The sequence below is a fragment of the Oncorhynchus gorbuscha genome, linkage group LG11, assembly GCF_021184085.1.
Source record: "Oncorhynchus gorbuscha isolate QuinsamMale2020 ecotype Even-year linkage group LG11, OgorEven_v1.0, whole genome shotgun sequence".
Taxonomy (NCBI): Eukaryota; Metazoa; Chordata; class Actinopteri; order Salmoniformes; family Salmonidae; genus Oncorhynchus; species Oncorhynchus gorbuscha.
Window position 1 is genome coordinate 1,348,037 of NC_060183.1, and position 27,929 is coordinate 1,375,965.

The 27,929-nt window shown below is 45.3% G+C and overlaps 1 protein-coding gene across 1 annotated transcript; it reads right to left on the minus strand.

Moving 5' to 3' along the window:
* Positions 1-1,136: 1,136 nt before the first annotated feature.
* On the minus strand, positions 1,137-27,696 carry gpr137ba (G protein-coupled receptor 137Ba). The gene is made up of 7 exons (XM_046368396.1): positions 26,590-27,696; positions 23,945-23,994; positions 19,525-19,747; positions 18,745-18,894; positions 13,567-13,695; positions 8,982-9,103; positions 1,137-1,867 (listed from the first exon to the last, which is right to left on the minus strand). Exons 1-7 carry the CDS (start codon positions 26,977-26,979, stop codon positions 1,792-1,794), a joined length of 1,140 nt encoding a protein of 379 aa, XP_046224352.1. The 5' UTR covers positions 26,980-27,696; the 3' UTR covers positions 1,137-1,791.
* Between the last annotated feature and the right edge of the window lie 233 nt (positions 27,697-27,929).

The following is a 27,929-nucleotide window of genomic DNA, read 5'->3' on the forward strand; positions in this document are numbered from 1 at the left end:
GCTGGATGTGGTGCAGCGCCCTGTCACGGCTGGATGTGGACTCCCAGTCACGGCTGGATGTGGTGCAGCGCCCTAAGGGACTCCCAGTCACGGCTGGATGTGGTGCAGCGCCCTAAGGGACTCCCAGTCACGGCTGGATGTGGTGCAGCGCCCTAAGGGACTCCCAGTCACGGCTGGATGTGGTGCAGCACTGGATTTGAAACAGGAACGGCAGTGACAGCTCTTGCACTGAGAGGCAGTGCCTTAGACCGCTGCGCCACTCAGGAGTCCAATCTATAGAATTAGAATGTGTTCCACCTGTAGAATTAGAATGTTCCACCTATAGAATTAGAATTGTTCCACCTATAGAATTAGAATGTGTTCCACCTATAGAATTAGAATGTGTTCCACCTATAGAATTAGAATGTGTTCCACCTATAGAATTAGAATGTGTTCCACCTATAGAATTAGAATGTGTTCCACCTATAGAATTAGAATGTTCCACCTATAAAATTTGATTGTTCCACGTATAGAATTAGAATGTTCCACCTGTAGAATTAGAATGTTCCACCTGTAGAATTAGATTGTTCCACCTGTAGAATTAGATTGTTCCACCTATAGAATTAGAATGTGTTCCACCTATAGAATTAGAATGTGTTCCACCTGTAGAATTAGAATGTGTTCCACTTATAGAATTAGAATGTTCCACCTATAGAATTAGAATGTTCCACCTATAGAATTAGAATGTGTTCCACCTATAGAATTAGAATGTTCCACCTATAGAATTAGAATGTGTTCCACCTACAGAATTAGAATGTGTTCCACCTACAGAATTAGAATGTGTTCCACCTATATCATTAGAATGTGTTCCACCTATATCATTAGAATGTGTTCCACCTATAGAATTAGAATGTGTTCCACCTATAGAATTAGAATCTTCCACCTATAGAATTAGAATGTGTTCCACCTACAGAATTAGAATGTGTTCCACCTATATCATTAGAATGTGTTCCACCTATATCATTAGAATGTGTTCATTAGAATGTGTTCCACCTATATCATTAGAATGTGTTCCACCTATAGAATTAGAATGTGTTCCACCTATAGAATTAGAATGTTCCACCACACTGTCCTAAAGCACAATCAAGGTGTTTTATAAAATTGTTTTTTATTATAGAGACTCCAATGTGAGAGAGGATTGTAAAGACCAGAACATGTACAGTACATCTCCTCCCTCAGCAAAGATAACTAATGCCTATGAACCATTTTAGCTGCTTGTGTTAAAAACATGAAAAGGAGACATTGGGAATATAAATGGATACATTTTACATACAATATTAGGAAATACCTGTAAATGAATTATTGCATAATTGGTTTCTAAACAGTTAACATGTTTTTAAAATAGTGAATTCAGGTAATGCATATTCAGATGGACTGTACAGTGCAATTCAGCTCTTAGCTGCCAATGTTGTACACCTTGATTATAAATCTTTTTACATATTCATATTTGTTTGTGCAAGTTATGTATGCCCCCTAAGACCATCATCTCAATACTTACTGCCCTTTAGAAAATATGTTGACTTTATTTATCAAAATAGTAGAAAATAGAATGAATAAAGCCCTTGCTGATATTCCCCCCCGTGTCTCGATCCGAGGCCCTCGGGTGTGAGGTCATCAGTGTAGGCGTGTGCAAAAAAAAGAGACAGGGCCAACAGGAAGACTTCAAAAAGAGCTCCGGACCAATAGGAGCTCTTGTAAAAGTTCCGGACCAATCAGAGCTCTTAAATAAGGTTCAGGGCCAATAGAAAGTCTTCAATAAGTGTTGAGCTCCTCTTGGGGCAGGGCTGTGCTGCTGCTGCTGCTGCAATCATAGCTGTCTGCTGTCAAACTGAGGACAAAGACAAAACAAACATTACATTCCTGGGCCCATATTCACAAAGTCTCACGGTAGGAGTTCTGATCTCGGATCAGTTTTGCCCTGTAAGATGAAAAAGATGGACAGGGAGATCTGATCCTAGATCAGAACTTCTACGAATTGAGATGCGGTGTCAGTATGTATCTAAGCTCTATTGGAAAGCCCGGTTCTTGCTTCTCCACAGGCATGTCACGGTCCTCACTTCGATATTAAAACATATCTAAGCTCTATTGGAAAGCCCGGTCCTTGCTTCTCCACAGGCATGTCACGGTCCTCACTTCGATATTAAAACGTATCTAAGCTCTATTGGAAAGCCCGGTTCTTGCTTCTCCACAGGCATGTCACGGTCCTCACTTCGATATTAAAACGTATCTAAGCTCTATTGGAAAGCCCGGTTCTTGCTTCTCCACAGGCATGTCACGGTCCTCACTTCGATATTAAAACGTATCTAAGCTCTATTGGAAAGCCCGGTTCTTGCTTCTCCACAGGCATGTCACGGTCCTCACTTCGATCGATATTAAAACGTATCTAAGCTCTATTGGAAAGCCCGGTTCTTGCTTCTCCACAGGCATGTCACGGTCCTCACTTCGATATTAAAACGTATCTAAGCTCTATTGGAAAGCCCGGTCCTTGCTTCTCCACAGGCATGTCACGGTCCTCACTTCGATATTAAAACGTATCTAAGCTCTATTGGAAAGCCCGGTTCTTGCTTCTCCACAGGCATGTCACGGTCCTCACTTCGATATTAAAACGTATCTAAGGTTGTCTTTTGTCCCTAGAAATCAAACGCCCTAATTGGTCCTTGCTTCTCCACAGGCATGTCACGGTCCTCACTTCGATATTAAAACGTATCTAAGCTCTATTGGAAAGCCCCAAGGTAACCTGGCATGTCACGCTCACATCTCCACAGGCATGGAAAGCCACAGGCATGTCACGGTCCTCACTTCGATATTAAAACGTGTAATACCTGACAGCAGCGTGTGTGTTTACCTGGTTGTCTGTGTTTAATGTCCCTAGTGTGTGACTTTGTGATCACACGCTCCGTAGCCAATGTGATTAAGACCTTTAAACATTCACTAGGCCACAGAGTCAGACGGATTACCAGGATGTGTACTCAGAGCATGTGCTGATCAACTGGCTACCGAGTCTGTAATTCCTACATGTTTCAAGTAGACCACCATAGTCCCTGTGCCCAAGAGCACCAAGGTAACCTGTCTATATGGACTACCGACCTGTAGCACTCACATCTGTTCTAACCACTAGGCTACCTGCCGCCCAACGCTCTAACCACTCGGCTACCTGCTGCCCAACGCTCTAACCACTAGGCTACCTGCCGCCCAACGCTCTAACCTCTAGGCTACCTGCCCCCCCACACTCAAACCACTAGGCAACCTGCCGCCCAACGCTCTAACCACTAGGCTACCTGCCCCCCCTACACTCAAACCACTAGGCAACCTGCCGCCCAACGCTCTAACCACTAGGCAACCTGCTCCCCCTACACTCAAACCACTAGGCAACCTGCCGCCCAACGCTCTAACCACTAGGCAACCTGCCGCCCCAACGCTCTAACCACTAGGCTACCTGCCCCCCCTACACTCAAACCAATAGGCAACCTGCGGCCCAACGCTCTAACCACTAGGCAACCTGCCGCCCCAACGCTCTAACCACTAGGCTACCTGCCCCCCCTACACTCAAACCACTAGGCAACCTGCCGCCCAACGCTCTAACCACTAGGCTACCTGCCCCCCCTACACTCAAACCACTAGGCAACCTGCCGCCCAACGCTCTAACCACTAGGCAACCTGCCGCCCAACGCTCTAACCACTGGGCTACCTGCCGCCCAACGCTCTAACCACTAGGCTACCTGCCCCCCCTACACTCTAACCACTAGGCAACCTGCCGCCCAACGCTCTAACCACTAGGCTACCTGCTGCCCAATGCTCTAACCACTAGGCTACCTGCTGCCCAACGCTCTAACCACTAGGCTACCTGCCGCCTCTACACTCTAACCACTAGGCTACCTGCCGCCTCTACACTCTAACCACTAGGCTACCTGCCGCCCAACGCTCTAACCACTAGGCTACCTGTTGCCCAACGCTCTAACCACTAGGCTACCTGCCGCCCAACGCTCTAACCACTAGGCTACCTGCCGCCCAACGCTCTAACCACTAGGCTACCTGTTGCCCAACGCTCTAACCACTAGGCTACCTGCCGCCCAACGCTCTAACCACTAGGCTACCTGTTGCCCAATGCTCTAACCACTAGGCTACCTGTTGCCCAACGCTCTAACCACTAGGCTACCTGCCGCCCAACGCTCTAACCACTTGGCTACCTGCCGCCCAACGTTCTAACCACTAGGCCACCTGCCGCCTCTACACTCTAACCACTAGGCTACCTGCCGCCTCTACACTCTAACCACTAGGCTACCTGCCGCCTCTACACTCTAACCACTAGGCTACCTGCCGCCTCTACGCTCTAACCACTAGGCTACCTGCCGCCTCTACGCTCTAACCACTAGGCTACCTGCCGCCTCTACGCTCTAACCACTAGGCTACCTGTTGCCCAACGCTCTAACCACTAAGCTACCTGCCGCCTCTACACTCTAACCACTAAGCTACCTGACGCCTCTACGCGCTAACCACTAGGCTACCTGCCACCTCTACGCTCTAACCACTAGGCTACCTGCCGCCTCTACGCTCTAACCACTAGGCTACCTGCCGCCCAACACTCTAACCACTAGGCTACCTGCCGCCTCTACACTCTAACCACTAGGCTACCTGCCGCCCAACGCTCTAACCACTAGGCTACCTGCCACCTCTACACTCTAACCACTAGGCTACCTGCCGCCCCAACGCTCTAACCACTAGGCAACCTGCCGCCTCTACACTCTAACCACTAGGCTACCTGCCGCCCAACACTCTAACCACTAGGCTACCTGCTGCCTCTACACTCTAACCACTAGTCTACCTGCTGCCCAACGCTCTAACCACTAGGCTACCTGCCGCCTCTACACTCTAACAACTAGGCTACCTGCCGTCCAACGCTCTAACCACTAGGCTACCTGCCGCCCAACACTCTAACCACTAGGCTACCTGTTGCCCAACGCTCTAACCACTAGGCTACCTGCTGCCCAACGCTCTAACCACTAGGCTACCTGTTGCCCAACGCTCTAACCACTAGGCTACCTGTTGCCCAACGCTCTAACCACTAGGCTACCTGCCGCCTCTACGCTCTAACCACTAGGCTACCTGCCGCCTCTACGCTCTAACGACTAGGCTACCTGCCGCCTCTACGCTCTAACCACTAGGCTACCTACCGCCCCAACGCTCTAACCACTAGGCTACCTGCCGCCTCTACGCTCTAACCACTAGGCTACCTGCCGCCTCTACACTCTAACCACGAGGCTACCCGCCGCCCCAATTCTCTAACCACTAGGCTACCTGCCGCCTCTACACTCTAACCACTAGGCTACCTACCGCCCCAACGCTCTAACCACTAGGCTACCTGCCGCCTCTACACTCTAACCACTAGGCTACCTACCGCCCCAACGCTCTAACCACTAGGCTACCTGTCGCCTCTATACTCTAACCACTTGGCTACCTGCTGCCCAACGCTCTAACCACTAGGCTACCTGCCGCCCAACGATCTAACCACTAGGCTACCTGTTGCCCAACGCTCTAACCACTAGGCTACCTGCCGCCCAACGCTCTAACCACTGTAGGCTACCTGACGCCCAACGCTCTAACCACTAGGCTACCTGCTGCCCAACGCTCTAACCACTAGGCTAACTGCCGCCCAACGCTCTAACCACTAGGCTACCTGTTGCCCAACGCTCTAACCACTAGGCTACCTGCTGCCCAACGCTCTAACCACTAGGCTACCTGTTGCCCAACGCTCTAACCACTAGGCTACCTGCCGCCTCTACGCTCTAACCACTAGGCTACCTGCCGCCTCTACACTCTAACCACTAGGCTACCTGTTGCCCAACGCTCTAACCACTAGGCTACCTGTTGCCCAACGCTCTAACCACTAGGCTACCTGCCGCCTCTACGCTCTAACCACTAGGCTACCTGCCGCCTCTACGCTCTAACCACTAGGCTACCTGCCGCCTCTACGCTCTAACGACTAGGCTACCTGCCGCCTCTACGCTCTAACCACTAGGCTACCTGCCGCCCCAACGCTCTAACCACTAGGCTACCTGCCGCCTCTACACTCTAACCACGAGGCTACCCGCCGCCCCAATTCTCTAACCACTAGGCTACCTGCCGCCTCTACACTCTAACCACTAGGCTACCTACCGCCCCAACGCTCTAACCACTAGGCAACCTGCCGCCTCTACAATCTAACCACTAGGCTACCTGCCGCCCAACACTCTAACCACTAGGCTACCTGCCGCCTCTATACTCTAACCACTAGGCTACCTGCTGCCCAACGCTCTAACCACTAGGCTACCTGCTGCCCAACGCTCTAACCACTAGGCTACCTGCCGCCTCTACACTCTAACCACTAGGCTACCTACCACCCCAACGCTCTAACCACTAGGCTACCTGTCGCCTCTATACTCTAACCACTTGGCTACCTGCTGCCCAACGCTCTAACCACTAGGCTACCTGCCGCCCAACGATCTAACCACTAGGCTACCTGTTGCCCAACGCTCTAACCACTAGGCTACCTGCCGCCCAACGCTCTAACCACTGTAGGCTACCTGACGCCCAACGCTCTAACCACTAGGCTACCTGTTGCCCAACGCTCTAACCACTAGGCTACCTGCTGCCCAACGCTCTAACCACTAGGCTACCTGCCGCCCAACGCTCTAACCACTAGGCTACCTGCCGCCCAACGCTCTAACCACTAGGCTACCTGTTGCCCAACGCTCTAACCACTAGGCTACCTGTTGCCCAACGCTCTAACCACTAGGCTACCTGTTGCCCAACGCTCTAACCACTAGGCTACCTGCCGCCCAACGTTCAAACCACCAGGCCACCTGCCGCCTCTACACTCTAACCACTAGGCTACCTGCCGCCTCTACACTCTAACCACTAGGCTACCTGCCACCTCTACACTCTAACCACTAGGCTACCTGCCACCTCTACACTCTAACCACTAGGCTACCCTGCCACCTCTACACTCTAACCACTAGGCTACCTGCCTCCTCTACACTCTAACCACTGTAGCCTACAGTCCAAGCTATGTCTTCCAATGGTGCGACTGCTGTCGGCATCCATTTTTGGACTAACAAATTATCTATATATACAGTATATCACAAAAGTGAGTACACCCCTCACATTTCTCTAAATATTTTTGTATATCTTTTCATGTGACAACACTGAAGACAATGTAAAGTAGTGAGTGTACAGCTTGTATAACAGTGTAAATTTGCTGTCCCCTCAAAATAACTCAACACACAGCCATTCATGTCTAAACCGCTGGCAACAAAAGTGAAAATGTCCAAATTGAAAATGTCCAGCATTTCACTGTAAGGTCTACTACACCTGTTGTATTCAGCATTTCACTGTGAGGTCTACTACACCTGTTGTATTCAGCATTTCACTGTGAGGTCTACTACACCTGTTGTATTCAGCATTTCACTGTGAGGTCTACTACACCTGTTGTATTCAGCATTTCACTGTAAGGTCTACTACACCTGTTGTATTCAGCATTTCACTGTGAGGTCTACTACACCTGTTGTATTCAGCATTTCACTGTGAGGTCTACTACACCTGTTGTATTCAGCATTTTACTGTGAGGTATACTACACCTGTTGTATTCAGCATTTCACTGTAAGGTCTACTACACCTGTTGTATTCAGCATTTCACTGTGAGGTCTACTACACCTGTAGTATTCAGCATTTCACTGTGAGGTCTACTACACCTGTTGTATTCAGCATTTCACTGTGAGGTCTACTACACCTGTTGTATTCAGCATTTCACTGTACGGTCTACTACACCTGTTGTATTCAGCATTTCACTGTAAGGTCTACTACACCTGTTGTATTCAGTATTTCACTGTGAGGTCTACTACACCTGTTGTATTCAGCATTTCACTGTGAGGTCTACTACACCTGTAGTATTCAGCATTTCACTGTGAGGTCTACTACACCTGTTGTATTCAGCATTTCACTGTGAGGTCTACTACACCTGTTGTATTCAGCATTTCACTGTACGGTCTACTACACCTGTTGTATTCAGCATTTCACTGTAAGGTCTACTACACCTGTTGTATTCAGCATTTCACTGTGAGGTCTACTACACCTGTTGTATTCAGCATTTCACTGTAAGGTCTACTACACCTGTTCTATTCAGCATTTCACTGTGAGGTCTACTACACCTGTTGTATTCAGTATTTCACTGTAAGGTCTACTACACCTGTTGTATTCAGTATTTCACTGTGAGGTCTACTACACCTGTTGTATTCAGCATTTCACTGTGAGGTCTACTACACCTGTTGTATTCAGCATTTCACTGTGAGGTCTACACCTGTTGTATTCAGCATTTCACTGTGAGGTCTACTACACCAGTTGTATTCAGCATTTCACTGTGAGGTCTACTACACCTGTTGTATTCAGCATTTCACTGTGAGGTCTACTACACCTGTTGTATTCAGCATTTCACTGTGAGGTCTACACCTGTTGTATTCAGCATTTCACTGTGAGGTCTACTACACCAGTTGTATTCAGCATTTCACTGTGAGGTCTACTACACCTGTTGTATTCAGCATTTCACTGTAAGGTCTACTACACCTGTTGTATTCAGTATTTCACTGTAAGGTCTACTACACCTGTTGTATTCAGCATTTCACTGTGAGGTCTACTACACCTGTTGTATTCAGCATTTCACTGTGAGGTCTACTACACCTGTTGTATTCAGCATTTCACTGTGAGGTCTACTACACCTGTTGTATTCAGCATTTCACTGTGAGGTCTACTACACCTGTTGTAGTCAGCATTTCACTGTGAGGTCTACTACACCTGTTGTATTCAGCATTTCACTGTGAGGTCTACTACACCTGTTGTATTCAGCATTTCACTGTGAGGTCTACACCTGTTGTGACAAATACAATTTGATTGATTGTCTGTTGTTTATGTACCTGGCCTGTACGTCCTGCGGGATGATGCTCCATACCAGGTCGTCATCACTGTCATAACGTCGAGGGTTGTCAAAGAAATAGGCCCTGGACGAGAAGACGTGTCCTGGGAGTCCCGTCCCACTCTGGAGAACAAGAAAACCACATATCTGTCAAATTCCTATCATACTAAACCCACTCTGTCCCAGACACACATCACACCTTGTCACGCCCTGACCAATGAGAGCCCTTGGTTCTCTATGGTGTCGTAGGTCAGGGTGTGGCTAGGGGGTGTTCTAGTTCAAGTTTTCTATGATACTAAACCCACTCTGTCCCAGACACACAGCACACCTAGTATTAGACTGAAATCACACCTAGTATTAGACTGAAATCACACCTAGTATTAGACTGAAATCACACCTAGTATTAGACTGTAATCACACCTAGTATTAGACTAAAATCACACCTAGTATTAGACTAAAATCACACCTAGTATTAGACTAAAATCACACCTAGTATTAGACTAAAATCACACCTAGTATTAGACTAAAATCACGCCTAGTATTAGACTGTAATCACACCTAGTATTAGACTAAAATCACACCTAGTATTAGACTAAAATCACACCTAGTATTAGACTAAAATCACACCTAGTATTAGACCAAAATCACACCTAGTATTAGACTGTAATCACACCTAGTATTAGACTGAAATCACACCTAGTATTAGACTAAAATCACACCTAGTATTAGACTAAAATCACACCTAGTATTAGACTAAAATCACACCTAGTATTAGACTAAAATCACACCTAGTATTAGACTAAAATCACACCTAGTATTAGACTAAAATCACACCTAGTATTAGACTGTAATCACACCTAGTATTAGACTAAAATCACACACCTAGTATTAGACTAAAATCACACCTAGTATTAGACTAAAATCACACCTAGTATTAGACTAAAATCACACCTAGTATTAGACTAAAATCACACCTAGTATTAGACTAAAATCACACCTAGTATTAGACTAAAATCACACCTAGTATTAGACTAAAATCACACCCAGTATTAGACCAAAATCACACCTAGTATTAGACTAAAATCACACCTAGTATTAGACCAAAATCACACCTAGTATTAGACTGAAATCACACCTAGTATTAGACTAAAATCACACCTAGTATTAGACTAAAATCACACCTAGTATTAGACCAAAATCACACCTAGTATTAGACCAAAATCACACCTAGTATTAGACCAAAATCACACCTAGTATTAGACTGAAATCACACCTAGTATTAGACTAAAATCACACCTAGTATTAGACTAAAATCACACCTAGTATTAGACCAAAATCACACCTAGTATTAGACTGAAATCACACCTAGTATTAGACTAAAATCACACCTAGTATTAGACTAAAATCACACCTAGTATTAGACTAAAATCACACCTAGTATTAGACCAAAATCACACCTAGTATGAGACTAAAATCACACCTAGTATTAGACTAAAATCACACCTAGTATTAGACTAAAATCACACCTAGTATTAGACTAAAATCACACCTAGTATTAGACTAAAATCACACCTAGTATTAGACTAAAATCACACCTAGTATTAGACTAAAATCACACACCTAGTATTAGACTAAAATCACACCTAGTATTAGACTAAAATCACACCTAGTATTAGACTAAAATCACACCTAGTATTAGACTAAAATCACACCTAGTATTAGACTAAAATCACACCTAGTATTAGACTAAAATCACACCTAGTATTAGACTAAAATCACACCCAGTATTAGACCAAAATCACACCTAGTATTAGACTAAAATCACACCTAGTATTAGACCAAAATCACACCTAGTATTAGACTGAAATCACACCTAGTATTAGACTAAAATCACACCTAGTATTAGACTAAAATCACACCTAGTATTAGACCAAAATCACACCTAGTATTAGACCAAAATCACACCTAGTATTAGACCAAAATCACACCTAGTATTAGACTGAAATCACACCTAGTATTAGACTAAAATCACACCTAGTATTAGACTAAAATCACACCTAGTATTAGACCAAAATCACACCTAGTATTAGACTGAAAATCACACCTAGTATTAGACTAAAATCACACCTAGTATTAGACTAAAATCACACCTAGTATTAGACTAAAATCACACCTAGTATTAGACCAAAATCACACCTCAGTATTAGACTGAAATCACACCTAGTATTAGACTAAAATCACACCTAGTATTAGACTAAAATCACACCTAGTATTAGACTAAAATCACACCTAGTATTAGACTAAAATCACACCTAGTATTAGACTAAAATCACACCTAGTATTAGACTAAAATCACACCTAGTATTAGACTAAAATCACACCTAAAATCACACCTTAGACTAAAATCACACCTAGTATTAGACTAAAATCACACCTAGTATTAGACTAAAATCACACCTAGTATTAGACCAAAATCACACCTAGTATTAGACTGAAATCACACCTAGTATTAGACTAAAATCACACCTAGTATTAGACTAAAATCACACCTAGTATTAGACCAAAATCACACCTAGTATTAGACCAAAATCACACCTAGTATTAGACCAAAATCACACCTAGTATTAGACTGAAATCACACCTAGTATTAGACTAAAATCACACCTAGTATTAGACTAAAATCACACCTAGTATTAGACCAAAATCACACCTAGTATTAGACTGAAATCACACCTAGTATTAGACTAAAATCACACCCAGTATTAGACCAAAATCACACCTAGTATTAGACTAAAATCACACCTAGTATTAGACCAAAATCACACCTAGTATTAGACTGAAATCACACCTAGTATTAGACTAAAATCACACCTAGTATTAGACTAAAATCACACCTAGTATTAGACTAAAATCACACCTAGTATTAGACCAAAATCACACCTAGTATTAGACCAAAATCACACCTAGTATTAGACTGAAATCACACCTAGTATTAGACTAAAATCACACCTAGTATTAGACTAAAATCACACCTAGTATTAGACCAAAATCACACCTAGTATTAGACTGAAATCACACCTAGTATTAGACTAAAATCACACCTAGTATTAGACTAAAATCACACCTAGTATTAGACTAAAATCACACCTAGTATTAGACCAAAATCACACCTAGTATTAGACTAAAATCACACCTAGTATTAGACTAAAATCACACCTAGTATTAGACTAAAATCACACCTAGTATTAGACTAAAATCACACCTAGTATTAGACTAAAATCACACCTAGTATTAGACTAAAATCACACACCTAGTATTAGACTAAAATCACACCTAGTATTAGACTAAAATCACACCTAGTATTAGACTGAAATCACACCTAGTATTAGACTGAAATCACACCTAGTATTAGACTAAAATCACACCTAGTATTAGACCAAAATCACACCTAGTATTAGACTGAAATCACACCTAGTATTAGACTAAAATCACACCTAGTATTAGACTAAAATCACACCTAGTATTAGACTAAAATCACACCTAGTATTAGACCAAAATCAGACATAGTATTAGACTAAAATCACACCTAGTATTAGACTAAAATCACACCTAGTATTAGACTAAAATCACACCTAGTATTAGACTAAAATCACACCTAGTATGAGACTAAAATCACACCTAGTATTAGACTAAAATCACACCTAGTATTAGACTAAAATCACACCTAGTATTAGACTAAAATCACACCTAGTATTAGACTAAAATCACACCTAGTATTAGACTAAAATCACTAAATGAAGAATTTCCATTGAACATGCTTTTTAGTCTAACTAGGATTAATCTGTGTCCAGGAAACCAGCCTTTAGGCTCAGTGGATAGTACCAGGGTTAGGGGTCAAGTAAACCTATTTCAAATTCCACATTTCCCTTATTGAAAAGCATTGAAGAACATTGGAATGAGAGTTTCAGTGTGCTTCCTGACTGGCATTCAGCTGTACTTGACCCCATCCCTGTATAGAACAGTTCACAGTAAACCCTCTCCTGCCATTGTGCCCTTGAGCAAAGCAGTTACAAGGAGATCAAGAAAATTGCTGTCCATCCAGGGGCCTTACACTGCTGCTTATCCTGGTCCTCTCTCTCTCTGTGTGTGCGTGTGCGTGTGCGTGTGCGTGTGCGTGTGCGTGTGCGTGTATTAGGAAATACAGAACACGTTTTAACCAATGAACAGTAAAGTGTATTGGGAAAGACGGAACACGTTTTAACCAATGAACAGTAAAGTGTATTGGGAAAGACGGAACACGTTTTAACCAATGAACAGTAAAGTGTATTGGGAAAGGGGAAACCTACTCAGTTGAAACCATACGTGTCTTCCACATTTAAACCAACGGGGATCTGCCTAATCAACGTCCATGTCATCGGCACACACACACACACACACACACACACACACACACACACACACACACACACACACACACACACACACACACACACACACACACACACACACACACACACACACACACACACACACACACACACACACACACACACACACACACACACACACACACACACACTCCTCACCTTGTCCTGGTGAGGCTGTCGGACCCTGAAGAAGTAGACGACCAGAGAGGTTGGCAGCAGCTCCCAGACAAACAGAACCACCCCAAACACAATGTACCCCGCGTCTCCCAGGGTCGACTGCAGGTCTGCCTGAGACACCACACAGACAGGATGTAATGTTAGTCTCCCAGGGTTGACTGCAGGTCTGCCTGAGACACCACACAGACAGGATGTAATGTTAGAGTCTGAAGTAAGAGTCTCCCAGGGTCGACTGCAGGTCTGTCTGAGACACCACACAGACAGGATGTAATGTTAGTCTCCCAGGGTCGACTGCAGGTCTGCCTGAGACACCACACAGACAGGATGTAATGTTAGTCTCCCAGGGTCGACTGCAGGTCTGCCTGAGACACCACACAGACAGGATGTAATGTTAGTCTCCCAGGGTCGACTGCAGGTCTGCCTGAGACACCACACAGACAGGATGTAATGTTAGTCTCCCAGGGTCGACTGCAGGTCTGCCTGAGACACCACACAGACAGGATGTAATGTTAGTCTCCCAGGGTCGACTGCAGGTCTGCCTGAGACACCACACAGACAGGATGTAATGTTAGTCTAACATGAATTACACATGCAGTGTTTAACATGAATTACACATGCAGTGTTTAACATGAATTACACATGCATCGTTTAACATGAATTACACATGCAGTGTTTAACATGAATTACACATGCAGTGTTTAACATGAATTACACATGCAGTGTTTAACATGAATTACACATGCAGTGTTTAACATGAATTACATATGGAGTGTTTAACATGAATTACACATGCAGTGTTTAACATGAATTACACATGCAGTGTTTAACATGAATTACACATGCAGTGTTAAACATGAATTACACATGCAGTGTTTAACATGAATTACACATGCAGTGTTTAACATGAATTACACATGCAGTGTTTAACATGAATTACACATGCAGTGTTTAACATGAATTACATATGCAGTGTTTAACATGAATTACATATGCAGTGTTTAACATGAATTACACATGCAGTGTTTAACATGAATTACACATGCAGTGTTTAACATGAATTACACATGCAGTGTTTAACATGAATTACACATGCAGTGTTTAACATGAATTACATATGCAGTGTTTAACATGAATTACATATGCAGTGTTTAACATGAATTACACATGCAGTGTTTAACATGAATTACACATGCAGTGTTTAACATGAATTACACATGCAGTGTTTAACATGAATTACATATGCAGTGTTTAACATGAATTACATATGCAGTGTTTAACATGAATTACACATGCAGTGTTTAACATGAATTACACATGCAGTGTTTAACATGAATTACACATGCAGTGTTTAACATGAATTACACATGCAGTGTTTAACATGAATTACACATGCAGTGTTTAAAGTGACTGTTCCACTGGATGTCATAAGGTGAATGCACCAATTTGTAAGTCGCTCTGGATAAGAGCGTCTGCTAAATTACTTAAATGTAAATGTAAATGTGTTTAACATGAATTACACATGCAGTGTTTAACATGAATTACACATGCAGTGTTTAACATGAATTACATATGCAGTGTTTAACATGAATTACACATGCAGTGTTTAACATGAATTACATATGCATCCTTTAACATGAATTACACATGCAGTGTTTAACATGAATTACACATGCAGTGTTTAACATGAATTACATATGCAGTGTTTAACATGAATTACACATGCAGTGTTTAACATGAATTACATATGCAGTGTTTAACATGAATTACATATGCAGTGTTTAACATGAATTACATATGCAGTGTTTAACATGAATTACACATGCAGTGTTTAACATAAATTACATATGCAGTGTTTAACATGAATTACACATGCAGTGTTTAACATGAATTACACATGCAGTGTTTAACATGAATTACATATGCAGTGTTTAACAGGGAGAGATGTTGAAGCATTGGGGATTACGCATGCAGTGTTTAACATGAATTACACATGCAGTGTTTAACACGAATTACACATGCAGTGTTTAACATGAATTACACATGCAGTGTTTAACATGAATTACACATGCAGTGTTTAACATGAATTACACATGCAGTGTTTAACATGAATTACATATGCAGTGTTTAACATGAATTACATATGCATCGTTTAACATGAATTACATATGCAGTGTTTAACATGAATTACATATGCAGTGTTTAACATGAATCCAGGCATCGCTGCCGCTGGGAACACTGCCTTTACATTTCAATCAGGCTGTAATGCTGAATTCCCAAAATACGGATTGAATTGAGCTTCAGAATATAGGAGTGCTGATCTAGGACCAGTTTTCTCTTTTAGATCATAATGAATAGGATTATGGCCAGGGAAGACCTGATCCTAGAACAGTACCCCTAAACCGAGAGGCTTTAAGACCTGATCCTAGACCAGCAGTCCTACTCTAAGAGGCTTTAATATCTGATCCTAGACCAGCAGTCCTACTCCAAGAGGCTTTAAGACCTGATCCTAGACCAGCAGTCCTACTCTAAGAGGCTTTAAGACCTGATCCTAGACCAGCAGTCCTACTCTGAGAGGCTTTAAGATGATCCTAGACCAGCAGTCCTACTCTGAGAGGCGTTAAGGCATTTGGTCTAGGTTGTTGAGTAAGGCAAAGGCGATGTGGTCCTGAACTAGCCTCTCAAGCTTCATGATGACTGAAGGTGACAGTCATTTAGCTCAGTTACCTTCCCTTTATTGGGTACAAGAATAATGGTGGCCATGTTGAAGCATGTGGGGACAGCAGACTGGGACAGGGAGAGATGTTGAAGGATGTGGGGACAGGGAGAGATGTTGAAGGATGTGGGGACAGGGAGAGATGTTGAAGGATGTGGGGACAGGGAGAGATGTTGAAGGATGTGGGGACAGAGGGAGATGTTGAAGGATGTGGGGACAGGGAGAGATGTTGAAGGATGAGGGGACAGCAGACTGGGACAGGGAGAGATGTTGAAGGATGTGGGGACAGGGAGATATGTTGAAGGATGTGGGGACAGCAGACTGGGACAGGGAGAGATGTTGAAGGATGTGGGGACAGGGAGAGATGTTGAAGGATGTGGGGACAGGGAGAGATGTTGAAGGATGTGGGGACAGCAGACTGGGACAGGGTGAATTGTTGAAGCATGTGGGGACAGAGGGAGATGTTGAAGGATGTGGGGACAGCAGACTGGGACAGGGTGAATTGTTGAAGCATGTGGGGACAGGGGGAGATGTTGAAGGATGTGGGGACAGCAGACTGGGACAGGGAGAGATGTTGAAGGATGTGGGGACAGGGAGAGATGTTGAAGGATGTGGGGACAGGGAGAGATGTTGAAGGATGTGGGGACAGGGAGATATGTTGAAGGATGTGGGGACAGCAGACTGGGACAGGGAGAGATGTTGAAGGATGTGGGGACAGGGAGAGATGTTGAAGGATGTGGGGACAGCAGACTGGGACAGGGTGAATTGTTGAAGCATGTGGGGACAGAGGGAGATGTTGAAGGATGTGGGGACAGCAGACTGGGACAGGGTGAATTGTTGAAGCATGTGGGGACAGGGGGAGATGTTGAAGGATGTGGGGACAGCAGACTGGGACAGGGTGAATTGTTGAAGCATGTGGGGACAGGGAGAGATGTTGAAGGATGTGGGGACAGGGAGAGATGTTGAAGGATGTGGGGACAGGGAGAGATGTTGAAGGATGTGGGGACAGGGAGAGATGTTGAAGGATGAGGGGACAGGGAGAGATGTTGAAGGATGTGGGGACAGGGAGAGATGTTGAAGGATGTGGGGACAGGGAGAGATGTTGAAGGATGTGGGGACAGGGAGAGATGTTGAAGGATGTGGGGACAGGGAGAGATGTTGAAGGATGTGGGGACAGGGAGAGATGTTGAAGGATGTGGGGACAGGGAGAGATGTTGAAGGATGAGGGGACAGGGAGAGATGTTGTTGAAGGATGTGGGGACAGGGAGAGATGTTGAAGGATGTGGGGACAGGGAGAGATGTTGAAGGATGTGGGGACAGGGAGAGATGTTGAAGGATGTGGGGACAGGGAGAGATGTTGAAGGATGTGGGGACAGGGAGAGATGTTGAAGGATGTGGGGACAGGGAGAGATGTTGAAGGATGTGGGGACAGAGGGAGATGTTGAAGGATGTGGGGACAGGGAGAGATGTTGAAGGATGAGGGGACAGCAGACTGGGACAGGGAGAGATGTTGAAGGATGTGGGGACAGGGAGAGATGTTGAAGGATGTGGGGACAGGGAGAGATGTTGAAGGATGTGGGGACAGGGAGAGATGTTGAAGCATGTGGGGACAGGGAGAGATGTTGAAGGATGTGGGGACAGGGAGAGATGTTGAAGGATGTGGGGACAGGGAGAGATGTTGAAGGATGTGGGGACAGGGAGAGATGTTGAAGGATGAAGGGACAGCAGACTGGGACAGAGGGAGATGTTGAAGGATGTGGGGACAGGGAGAGATGTAATCTGTCAGCCAGCTGCTCTGTACCTGTTCTGAGGACGAGACTGGGACAGGGAGAGATGTAATCTGTCAGCCAGCTGCTCTGTACCTGTTCTGAGGACGAGACTGGGACAGGGAGAGATGTAATCTGTCAGCCAGCTGCTCTGTACCTGTTCTGGGGAGACTGGGACAGGGAGAGATGTAATCTGTCAGCCAGCTGCTCTGTACCTGTTCTGAGGACGAGACTGGGACAGGGAGAGATGTAATCTGTCAGCCAGCTGCTCTGTACCTGTTCTGAGGACGAGACTGGGACAGGGAGAGATGTAATCTGTCAGCCAGCTGCTCTGTACCTGTTCTGAGGACGAGACTGGGACAGGGAGAGATGTAATCTGTCAGCCAGCTGCTCTGTACCTGTTCTGAGGACGAGACTGGGACAGCAGCGAGGGTTAACATGCTTAAATGACTCACATCTTATCCAGAGCGACTTACATGAGCAACTAGGGTTAAGTGCCTTGCTCAAGGGCACATCAACAGATTTTTCATGTGTTCTGCTCGCGGATTCAAACCAACGTCCTTTCAGTTATTAACCACTAGACCCCCTTCAACCTTGATTAGAGGAATTATGTGTGTCGTGACAAAAATGTGCATCTTTTTGGTCCCCGGGACCAGGAAGGACACTGTCGTACAGCATTACCTGGTCAGATACATTGTACCAGTCGTAGTCGAAGGAGTTGATGCTCTTCACGTTGGTGAGGGCCAGAACCAGCAGGTTGTAACAGGCTCTGGATGTGTACAGCAGGGTGACTGTGGCTCCTATAGCTGTCACCTGGCACAATGAGGTTCCCTGGGAAATAAAACACAATGTCTCAGATAGCAATAGTTGTAGCTTTGTGTGAATCATAGAACCTGGTCCCAGATCTGTTTCTGTCTGTCCTGACATCTCCTATGTCTTTATAGAGCATGTCAGGTCGTCTGGTCCCAGATCTGTCTGTCCTGACATCTCCTATGGTCCTCAAGGAGTAGGCCAGACAGTACCAACGACCAGGTTAGAGAAGCTGGTACACGTCAACTACCCAACTGTGCCATTTGATTCTCGATGGTCACACAGCCGTGTCCACAGCAGCACACTCAGCAGGGCGCAGGACAGGCACTCGTCATGTGTAAGCAAGTGCACTCACTCAATTCAATTCAAGGGGCTTTATTGGCATGGGAAGCATGTGTTAACATTGCCAAAGCAAGTGAGGTAGATGATATACAAAAGTGAAATAAACAATAAAAATTAACAGTAAACATTACATCTACTGAGGTTTCAAAATAATAAAGACATTAGAAATGTCATAACGATGTACAAATGCTTAAAGTACAAAGATACTCAAATACACGCTAAACAAGTAACATGATGAGATACTCAAATCCAGATACTCAAATCCACATGTATTTAAACCAAGGATTGGTGTGTGTGAACATCTCTTACCCTGGACTCCAGGTAGATATTAGCCAGGGACATCTTGGCGATCTTGTAGAGGCAGAGGGAGAGGGAGATGGCACACAGGACAAACAGTGTATCGTTGATGGCTACTCTGGTCAGTACAATGGTCTGGGTCTCTGTGGTTCTCATCCTCACTAGCAGGGCACAGGTCAGGTTTACTACCAGGAAGACCATACTGATGGACAGGAAGAGGAGGTACAGGGGTAACCTGGGGGACAGGAAGTAACATTGTTAGAGGTCAGAGGTCAAAGGTGAAGGAAGGGTGTAGAGGTCACAATCAATCAATCAAATTGATTGATTGGTAATGTTGTCACCAAGCGCTTTACAGTAACCCAGCCTAAACTCCAAAGAGGAAGCAGAGCAGAGGACAGAGGACAGAGGACAGAGGGACTATAGAGTATAGAACAGTAAGGTTCAGAGGACAGAGGACAGAGAGACTATAGAGTATAGAACAGTAAGGTTCAGAAGACAGAGGGGCTATAGAGTATAGAACAGTAAGGTTCAGAAGACAGAGGACAGAGGGACTATATAGTATAGAACAGTAAGGTTCAGAGGACAGAGGACAGAGGGACTATAGAGTATAGAACAGTAAGGTTCAGAGGACAGAGGGACCATAGAGTATAGAACAGTAAGGTTCAGAGGACAGAGGACAGAGGGACTATAGAGTATAGAACAGTAAGGTTCAGAAGACAGAGGGACTATAGAGTATAGAACAGTAAGGTTCAGAGGACAGAGGGACTATGGAGTATAGAACAGTAAGGTTCAGAGGACAGAGGGACTATAGAGTATAGAACAGTAAGGTTCAGAAGACAGAGGGACTATAGAGTATAGAACAGTAAGGTTCAGAGGACAGAGGACAGAGGGACTATAGAGTATAGAACAGTAAGGTTCAGAGGACAGAGGGACCATAGAGTATAGAACAGTAAGGTTCAGAGGACAGAGGGACTATGGAGTATAGAACAGTAAGGTTCAGAGGACAGAGGGACTATAGAGTATAGAACAGTAAGGTTCAGAAGACAGAGGGACTATAGAGTATAGAACAGTAAGGTTCAGAGGACAGAGGGACCATAGAGTATAGAACAGTAAGGTTCAGAGGACAGAGGACAGAGGGACTATAGAGTATAGAACAGTAAGGTTCAGAAGACAGAGGGACTATAGAGTATAGAACAGTAAGGTTCAGAGGACAGAGGGACTATGGAGTATAGAACAGTAAGGTTCAGAGGACAGAGGGACTATAGAGTATAGAACAGTAAGGTTCAGAAGACAGAGGGACTATAGAGTATAGAACAGTAAGGTTCAGAGGACAGAGGGACTATGGAGTATAGAACAGTAAGGTTCAGAGGACAGAGGGACTATAGAGTATAGAACAGTAAGGTTCAGAAGACAGAGGGACTATAGAGTATAGAACAGTAAGGTTCAGAGGACAGAGGGACTATGGAGTATAGAACAGTAAGGTTCAGAAGACAGAGGGACCATAGAGTATAGAACAGTAAGGTTCAGAGGACAGAAGACAGAGGGACTATGGAGTATAGAACAGTAAGGTTCAGAGGACAGAGGGACCATAGAGTATAGAACAGTAAGGTTCAGAAGACAGAGGGCCTATAGAGTATAGAACAGTAAGGTTCAGAGGACAGAGGGACCATAGAGTATAGAACAGTAAGGTTCAGAGGACAGAGGGACTATAGAGTATAGAACAGTAAGGTTCAGGAGACAGAGGACAGAGGGACTATAGAGTATAGAACAGTAAGGTTCAGAGGACAGAAGACAGAGGGACTATGGAGTATAGAACAGTAAGGTTCAGAGGACAGAGGGACTATAGAGTATAGAACAGTAAGGTTCAGAAGACAGAGGGACTATAGAGTATAGAACAGTAAGGTTCAGAAGACAGAGGGACTATAGAGTATAGAACAGTAAGGTTCAGAAGACAGAGGGACTATAGAGTATAGAACAGTAAGGTTCAGAAGACAGAGGACAGAGGGACTATAGAGTATAGAACAGTAAGGGTCAGAGGACGGAGGGACTATAGAGTATAGAACAGTAAGGGTCAGAGGACGGAGGGACTATAGAGTATAGAACAGTAAGGTTCAGAAGACAGAGGACAGAGGGACTATAGAGTATAGAACAGTAAGGTTCAGAGGACAGAAGACAGAGGGACTATAGAGTATAGAACAGTAAGGTTCAGAGGACAGAGGGACTATAGAGTATAGAACAGTAAGGTTCAGAGGACAGAGGGACCATAGAGTATAGAACAGTAAGGTTCAGAAGACAGAGGACAGAGGGACTATAGAGTATAGAACAGTAAGGGTCAGAGGACGGAGGGACTATAGAGTATAGAACGGTAAGGGTCAGAGGACGGAGGGACTATAGAGTATAGAACAGTAAGGGTCAGAGGACAGAGGACAGAGGGACTATAGAGTATAGAACAGTAAGGTTCAGAGGACAGAAGACAGAGGGACTATAGAGTATAGAACAGTAAGGTTCAGAGGACAGAGGGACTATAGAGTATAGAACAGTAAGGTTCAGAGGACACAGGGACTATAGAGTATAGAACAGTAAGGTTCAGAAGACAGAGGGACTATAGAGTATAGAACAGTAAGGTTCAGAAGACAGAGGGACTATAGAGTATAGAACAGTAAGGTTCAGAGGACAGAGGACAGAGGGCCTATAGAGTATAGAACAGTAAGGTTCAGAAGACAGAGGGACTATAGAGTATAGAACAGTAAGGTTCAGAAGACAGAGGACAGAGGGACTATAGAGTATTGAACAGTACACTACATGACCAAATGTATGTGGACACCTGCCTGTCGAACGTCTCATTACAAAATCAGGGGCATTAATATGGAGTTGGCTGCCACCCATGGCTGCAATAACAGCCTCAACTCTTCTGGGAAGGCTTTCCACTAGATGTAGGAACATTGCTGCTATAACAGCCTCCACTCTTCTGGGAAGGCTTTCCACTAGATGTAGGAACATTGCTGCTATAACAGCCTCCACTCTTCTGGGAAGGCTTTCCACTAGATGTTGGAACATTGCTGCTTTAACAGCCTCCACTCTTCTGGGAAGGCTTTCCACTAGATGTTGGAACATTGCTGCTATAACAGCCTCCACTCTTCTGGGAAGGCTTTCCACTAGATGTTGGAACATTGCTGCTATAACAGCCTCCACTCTTCTGGGAAGGCTTTCCACTAGATGTTGGAACATTGCTGCTATAACAGCCTCCACTCTTCTGGGAAGGCTTTCCACTAGATGTAGGAACATTGCTGCTATAACAGCCTCCACTCTTCTGGGAAGGCTTTCCACTAGTTGTTGGAAAATTGCTGCGGGGACCTACTTCGTTTCAGCCACAAGATCATTTGTGCACAAGAATATTAGGGCACTGATGTTGGGCGATTAGGTCTGGCTTGCAGTCAGCGTTCCAATTCTTACCAAAGGTGTTCGATAGGGTTGAGGTCAGGGCTCTGTGCAGGCCAGTCAAGTTCTTCCACACTGATCTCAACTAACCATTTCCTTATAGACCTTGCTTTGTGCACGGGGGGCATTGTCATGCTGAAACAGGAAAGGGCCTTCCCCAAACTGTTGCAACCGAATCGTCTAGAATGTCATTGTATGCTGTAGCGTTAAGATTTCCCTTCACTGGAACTAAGGGGCCTGAACCATGAAAAACAGTCCCAGACCATTATTCCTCCTCCACCAAACTTTACAGTTGGTACTATGCATTGGGGCAGGTAGCGTTCTCCTGGCATCTGCTAAACCCAGATTTGCCTGTCTGACTGCCAGAGGGTGAAGCGTGATTCATTACTCCAGAGAACGTGTTTCCACTGCTCCAGAGACCAATGGCGGAGAGCTTTACACCACTCCAGCCAATGCTTGGTATTGCACACGGTGATCTTAGGTTTGTGTGCGGATGCTCAGGCTATGGAAAACAATTTCATGAAGCTTCCAGAGGCAGTTTGGAACTCAGTAGTGAGTGTTGCAACCGAGGACAGACGATTTTTACGGGCTACGTACTTCAGCACTCGGTGGTCCCGTTCTGTGAGCTTGTGTGGCCTACCATTTCGCGGCTGAGCCGTTGTTGCTCCTAGATGTTTCCACTTCACAAAGCAGCACTTACAGCACTAGCAGGGTAGAAATTTGACGAACTGACTTGTTGGAAAGGTGGCATCCTATGATGGTGCCATGTTGAAAGTCACTGAGCTGTTCAGTAAGGCCGTTCTACTGCCAACATTTGTCTATGGAGATTGCATGGCTGTGTGCTCGATATTATACACCTGTGAGCAACTGGTGTGGCTGAAATAGCCGAATCCAGTCATTTGGAGGGGGTGTCCACATACTTTAGTATGCATAGTGTCGGTAGGATGGAACATTATTGTATGTTGAATGGTGCTTAGTGTTTATTAAATCGTACCTGTATTTCAGAAGCTCTGGTGCATGTTTTGATTTTGCCTTGAACACAACCTGTAGAAAGACAAATGTCCTTTAAACCTCATAGATATTATACTGTATCATGTTCTGTGTTTCTCTGTTGAAAGGGACGAGAAAAAACAAGGCTTTCTCACTTCTGCTTTCTCTCTGTCCTAAAGACACCAAACATTCCTTTGAAACCTCTGGGTTCAGAATAGCTGAGTTCAAAGAAGTAGAACGGCCTTAAGCTACATTTGCTCAATTACAGTTGCTTGGCCCTGCTAGAGCCACTAACATCTGCTAGAGCCACTAACATCTGCTAGAGCCACTAACATCTGCTAGAGCCACTAACATCTGCTCGAGCCACTGACTAATACAAGTAATGCTTCTGTTGTAGGAGTGAGACATGTTCCTAGTCTTCAAACTAACTCTCTTTCTCTCCCACCAAACATCTCATCCCAACTCTCTTTCTCTCCCACCAAACATCTCATCCCAACTCTCTTTCTCTCCCACCAAACATCTCACCCCAACACTCTTTCTCTCCCACCAAACATCTCACCCCAACTCTCTTTCTCTCCCACCAAACATCTCATCCCAACTCTCTTTCTCTCCCACCAAACATCTCATCCCAACTCTCTTTCTCTCCCACCAAACATCTCACCCCAACTCTCTTTCTCTCCCACCAAACATCTCATCCCAACTCTCTTTCTCTCCCACCAAACATCTCCAGTCCACTCCAGCAGGTTTAGCCACAATAGGACTCCAGTCTGAGCAGCACAATGATGAATCGTAAAGTGTTCTGTAGTCTCATTCAGTTTATGGAGCGTTTCACAAGCCAAGCTTTGAACAAATCCTAAACTAGACAAAACTATGTTGCAGCTCTTTGCTCCGGCGTCTGTGTCTGACTGCTGTGCCAAATGGTGGCATTCACCCCCTGACCTATGACCCCTGACCTCTCAGAGAGACATGAGCTGTGTTCAAATACGCATAGTAACGCACTAACCGTACTTGTGATGTAAAATGAGTATGTACTGTACAGTGTGCGTTCTGAACGCTCTGAATTTACCTAAGGGCAATCTGACAACGCTTTGAATTTACAAACGCCCAGAGCGCATTCTGGCAATCCAGAGTGAATTTACGAACATAGCCAAAGTCGTAAAATGTCTAGCTAGTCATTTGTTATGCTAACAAGCTAGCAAGAGGTTGCATAGCAACAGCATCAGCTTCAGTTAGACAGGTGAAGCTAGTACGCTCAGCTGAAAGAATACCGTTCATTTACAGTATACTAAAATTAACTAATAGAATTAATTAATAGTCAGGGGACGATTTTAGCATGTAAATCTTGGTGAGGCAAACACTTTATTTTTATTTTTATGCCAGCAAAGCCACAACACAACACAACACAACACTAAACAAAACATTCATTGCACTATAACGGTGACAAACGGTGCCCACAAACTGTTAGGACCTACATAAAGCTGTCCCAACAGCAGTCCAAACACCTTACCATTGCTACACTATCAGCGGAGCCTTGTCTAGCAGCGAAACAGTTCATTCAGCCTCAACATTTTGGAGCTGCCTCAGTCAGGAAAGCACTGATCTAGGCTGAAACACCTGCATTTTGGAGCTGCCTCGGTCAGGAAAGCACTGATCTAGGCTGAAACACCTGCATTTTGGAGCTGCCTCAGTCAGGAAAGCACTGATCTAGGCTGAAACACCTGCATTTTGGAGCTGCCTCAGTCAGGAAAGCACTGATCTAGGCTGAAACACCTGCATTTAGGAGCTGCCTCGGTCAGGAAAGCACTGATCTAGGCTGAAACACCTGCATTTAGGAGCTGCCTCAGTCAGGAAAGCACTGAGCTAGGCTGAAACACCTGCATTTTGGAGCTGCCTCAGTCAGGAAAGCACTGATCTAGGCTGAAACACCTGCATTTAGGAGCTGCCTCGGTCAGGAAAGCACTGAGCTAGGCTGAAACACCTGCATTTTGGAGCTGCCTCAGTCAGGAAAGCACTGAGCTAGGCTGAAACACCTGCATTTAGGAGCTGCCTCAGTCAGGAAAGCACTGATCTAGGCTGAAACACCTGCATTTTGGAGCTGCCTCAGTCAGGAAAGCACTGAGCTAGGCTGAAACACCTGCATTTTGGAGCTGCCTCAGTCAGGAAAGCAAAGAAGAGACCAAGTCTGCAGGTGGCTTTATTGACTCAATTATGTTGATGATTTTTTTACATTGTTTGCAAATTGATATGTGACACGTATTAATGCCAAAATAACAACACTGTGGGTCGCCACTGCTAAAAGTAGATATTATGGAACACAGCTATGGTCTCATCTCTGGCCTCAACAACCTACAACTTGACTGGTCTCATACATGTGGATCTGCTCCACTTGTAACAGTGTTGCTTCCTGTCTGCCCAGAGCTGGGCCGAAAACAGAGGCCGTCGGCACACAACAACACTCACCACCCATTCTTGAGTCACAGTTGACGTCACTGCACGATATCGATAGATTTGCTACCAGTGCGCCATAGTTAACTAGCTAGCTATTTCACATGGACTACATTCACACAGAGACAGGGTGTACTGACGCACCTGTGCTAAACTCACCTGTGCTAAACTCACCTGTGCTAAACTCACCTGTGCTAAACTCACCTGTGCGAAATAGAGGTTCATGAGGCTGAGGGTAAAGAACTGCAGGCATACAGGGTAACAGTAGAGCAGCCAGAAGGGGAATGGTCCCAGTGTGTTGGCTGTCACAAAGTTTCTGAAGTAGAAGGAGAAGAGGACGGCCCTCAACGCAGCCCACAGCAGACACAGGAAGAGAAACACTGTCTGGTAGCTGAACCTCTTGTGTTTGTAGCGCAGCACCATCCACAGCTGTAGATAGATGAAGAGGAACAGCAGGGAGTAGAAGACAGTGTAGACCACAGTGAGACCTAGCTTCACATAAGGGGGTACAGCCGGGGTCAAGGTGGGGGGAGGGAGGGACTCGTTGGTACCCAGGGGAGACAGGAGGGATAGATCCCTCACCTGGGCCTCCATGACCACCTGGTCTGGCTGGTTCTCACTTGGCTGCCCCTGGATCTCCTGGGTACAGTGGGGGCCTCTTCTTCTCTCCCTGGCTGTTTTTACCAGGGTTTTCCCTGGATCTCCTGGGTACAGTGGGGGCCTCTTCTTCCCTCCCTGGCTGGTTCTCACTTGGTTGCCCCTGGATCTCCTGGGTACAGTGGGGGCCTCTTCTTCCCTCCCTGGCTGGTTCTCACTTGGCTGCCCCTGGATCTCCTGGGTACAGTGGGGGCCTTTCCTTCCCTCCCTGGCTGGTTCTCACTTGGTTGCCCCTGGATCTCCTAGGTACAGTGGGGGCCTCTCCTTCTCTCCCTGGATGTTTTTACCAGGGTTTTCCCTGGATCTCCTGGGTACAGTGGGGGCCTCTCCTTTCCTCCTCTTCTTTCTTCCTTCTCTTCCTCTCCTTCGGTGCACTGTAGTGACGGTTCCTCCTCTCACGAGCCGTCCTCTGTCTCTCTCTTTCAGCCTGGGCTACAGCAGGACAACACAGACACAGCTCTCTCTCTTTCGCCTCACAGAGCAGGAGGCAGAGAGAGCGAATGCGCAGAGAGAAATGGTGTGAGTGAATGGGGGTGTCAGGCTCTAAGAGGAAAGAAAATAATGGAGGGCGAATGGAGGAGAAGAGGAGAGGTGGAGGGGGGGGTATAAAGAATAACAAGCTAGACTTCCTGCAGCAGGGAGAGGAGAGCCGAGCCAGTGGCTGAACGCTGAGGCACATGATCTGTGTGGAGAATGAGGTGTTTATCAGGCGACAGGCTGGAGGCTGGGTCTGTGGACAGGAAGCTACAGTTACAGTACAGTAGGCTGTGCTGGACTTTGAGTTGAGAGAGAGAAGAGAAGTGGGGAGAGAGGAAGAGGGCAATCCATTCCCTGGTTCATTACGCTATACGCTACGTACTCAGCTGACGCAGGCTACTGTACCTTTA